Below are 3,465 nucleotides of genomic sequence, written 5' to 3'. Positions count from 1 at the left end.
AGAAAGTCCTTAGATTATAAATCTTGCAAATCACAGAATAAAAATGACCAAAGCCCACTGTTTAGAGATTGTCAGCCCAGTTCAGACAAATTTATGTAGCTCCTAGGTGTTATTTCATTGCTACTGCTGCATTCCAATAATACCCAAACCTTGACCTAATAATGATCTACAAGGAGAAAATAAAACTTTTGAAAGTAAGGTCTCTTTTAAGCCTTATTCTAAGCTGATCATTCTTAAGTATTTTTCCTTTTCTCTTTATTGCCCTTAAAAACATAAGGTGAAGAGTTCTTAGAAAATATGCTGCATCCCATGTTTATAATAAATGCTGACCTCAAAATTCAAAAGAGCCTTCTATCCATGCAGAACTTTTAAGCACATCCATGCCACACTTCAAAAATGTACATACCCTACTCCCTGGTGTACTCTGCTGCTCATTTTTATCTAGTCAGTAATAACAGTTTAATGCAGCTTTGCAATAAATTCAGCGCTGAAGATGGATATAGTAACATGCAAAATTACACTATTTTAAACAGCAATTCAAATCATAAAGACAATTTCATGGTGAGATACAGCACACACAGACCTTATGAAAGAATGCTACTTGTTTGAAATGAATCTTTAAAGTTGTTTTTTTTTTTTTTTAAAAAGTTATCTGATACTCTGAGTCAATATGGGATAAACCAAGTATGAATAAATAATTCACTTTTTCCCTCTTTCTTCAAATAATTTTCTTGGAAATACTAAACCAAACACTCATGGTAAAAACAAAAACAACAACGAAAAAAACATTACCAGTATCCTGATTGCTTCTACCTATTTGAAATTTACAAATCTCACCATAACTACCACCTTGAATTTTCTTAACCATTCCCTTGGTTTTTAGTTGTCTTATTTGCATATATCCTCAAATGTGTCATCCTACCATAACTTGCTTTTCTACTCAACATATTTGAGTTATCCATGTTAATCCAAGTTTTTTTCTTTTTCACTGCTGTATTGTATTCAATCATATGAATACCCACGGTTTACCCAGACATTTGAGTTGTTTCCAATATCCTGTTGTCATGAACAAAGGTGGCATAACCATCTGTACACAGATCCTGGGGCACGTGTGCAAGATTTCTCTAGGTCTTACAGTCGAAAGTTTAGAGAGGAATTACTGGGTCATTTTCAACTGTACTAGATTATGCTAAATTCTTTTTCTAAGTGGTTGTACTGAAATTCACTTCTAAACTTAGCTATACTGTGAAACACTAACATTCCACTTCTAGCCTTCCAAATTGAACACTAGTATCAAACATTTTCCTTCTTAAAAAGGCATAAATCAGCAGGGCGCGGTGGCTCACGCTGTAATCCTAGCACTCTCGGAGGCCGAGGCGGGCGGATTGTTTGAGCTCAGGAGTTCGAGACCAGTCTGAGCAAGAGCGAGACTCCGTCTCTACTAAAAATTAGAAAGAAATTAATCGGACAACTAAAAATATATAGCAAAAATTAGCCTGGCATGGCGGCGCATGCCTGTAGTCCCAGCTACTTGGGAGACTGAGACAGTAGGATTGCTTGAGCCCAGGAGTTTGAGGTTGCTGTGAGCTAGGCTGACGCCACGGCACTCTAGCCCGGGCAAAAGAGTGAGACTTTGTCTCAAAAAAAAAAAAAAAAAAGGCATAAATCAAAATAATTCTCACTTTGTAAATTAAGTGATAACTGAAGTGTTTATGACTAGTAAGTCTGGTATTTATCTGAACCACAAAAAACAAAAATGTTTAAAGAGAATAACAGAGCACCTACTACAGTGAGACAATTCTCTCTTAATTCCCGAGAACGCAGCAAAGTAAAAGCAATTATTACCCGCTCCTTCAGATATAGAAATAGGCTCACAAAGGTTAAGAATTTCGCCCAAGGTCATACATATATATAAAGTGGCATCACATTACTCTTTACCGAGAGACATTTTGACAACTAAAACGGTGACAGCACAAACAACAATGTATCTCTTAAGCAATGTCTTCGTTTAATCGACCTTAAGATTTAAATCTCAATGTGAGGGAGGTCTTCAGGTTTAATCCCATGTTAACTTCCAACCCAGTAACCGTGGCACTACAACACTAAAATCTTTCTAGCTAGGCCGAGAAATTAATGTTGCAGTCCAACTGGAGAAAAAAGACAGAAATAAGGGGAAAAAAAGGTAACTATAATAACTAAAACAACCCTCCCTTCTCCAAACACCATCATTTACATGGCAAGAAACTACGTTACATTACTTTCCAATGTGCGTCCTCCGAATTACTTAAAATACAACTGAAAGGAATTTAAAACTATTTTTTAAACTAGAAGTGGGCCTTTTGGACTCCAGCCCATTAACAGTGATCTCAAAAGAGAGAACGTAAAGGAAGCCATTTCGCGTGAGGTTTTCCTAGGCTGAACTCGTCTCATCCGTGTTTTCCCGACGAATGCCGAGGCTTACAGACATCAAATGCTCTGCTCGAAAGCCGGGCTCCGGCCTGCAGCGGCCAGGCCGACCCTCCCTCTCCCCATCGGGCTGGGCCGGGCCCCGCCACGACGGTCGTTCGCCAGGAGAGGCCCGGCGTCGCCAAGCCGCCGCCCCGCCCGCCAGGTCCCCAGTGACCCCGGGGTGGAGGCCCGCGCACGAAACCGCTATTACGCCTCGGGTCGCCTCGCCTCCCGCAATGGGAGCTAGGCTGCGAGGCCTGCAGTCAGCTCCGGCTCCTTGAGAAGCAACTGCTCCCGCCCCACGCACATTCAAGGCCTTTCCTCTCCTCCTCCCCCCTTACCCTCCACGGTCACGATCCCGGTCCCGGTCCCCAAAGCCGCCTCCGCGCATGGTCCCAAATGGATAGAGATCTGGGAGCGGGGCACGGATGGCCGGGCTCGGGAGGGCCTGCGGCTCCGGTCTGGTGACGACCGATGGCGGCGGCGCCTCCGCTATTGGGGCGGCGGCAGGCGCAGCGCTCTCTCGCTCCGACGCGCTGTCTCCCGTCGCAGACGCCACCGTCGCCGCCTCTCTCGTCGGAGACGGGAGCAAAACACAGAGAATCGGGGTTATAAAAACGGTGGGTAGGTTTGGCTACGCTCAAACCCGGCAGCGCCGCGGTTCAGGCGTCTCCTTCCTTCCCAGCGACTGCACAAAATGGCGGCCGCCGCTGAGTCCGCTCCAACTTAACGCTACGTACGTCGGAGACGATACGTAAACAGCGTCTCGGAATAGCCCGAGGGCTTCGTGGGGTACTACGGAAATTCTCGGAAGCACTTTACGTCGGTTGCGGAGACGGGCATATTTTGCTCTCCGTAGAAGAAAAATAAAGTACGGAGCAGGCGTAGAATTCTCGCGCCACCTGAACTAGAACGTGGGGTGGGGTGGGAAGGAAGAGCCTCCGGTGCGACGTAACATTCCTTGCGTCGTTAGCCGGCCTCCGTTGCGAAGATGCGCAGTATACGTAACGCATTCTG

The 3,465-nt window shown here is 44.9% G+C and overlaps 1 protein-coding gene across 2 annotated transcripts in view; it reads right to left on the bottom strand.

The window, feature by feature from the left end:
- Positions 1 to 3,179, bottom strand: part of DDX17 (DEAD (Asp-Glu-Ala-Asp) box helicase 17) — a 20,576-nt gene extending 17,397 nt beyond the window's left edge. For both annotated transcript variants that reach the window (XM_012638095.1, XM_012638096.1), the window contains exon 1: positions 2,790 to 3,179. In XM_012638095.1, the coding sequence (XP_012493549.1) occupies positions 2,790 to 2,839 (50 nt within the window). In that variant the 5' untranslated portion in view covers positions 2,840 to 3,179. The remainder of the gene's footprint in view (positions 1 to 2,789) is intronic.
- Between the last annotated feature and the right edge of the window lie 286 nt (positions 3,180 to 3,465).

This window comes from Propithecus coquereli, unplaced genomic scaffold (assembly GCF_000956105.1).
Source record: "Propithecus coquereli isolate 6110/MARCELLA unplaced genomic scaffold, Pcoq_1.0 Scaffold126, whole genome shotgun sequence".
Taxonomy (NCBI): Eukaryota; Metazoa; Chordata; class Mammalia; order Primates; family Indriidae; genus Propithecus; species Propithecus coquereli.
Note: the sequence above shows the minus strand (reverse complement) of the source record. Positions and strands in the feature narration are given on the sequence as shown.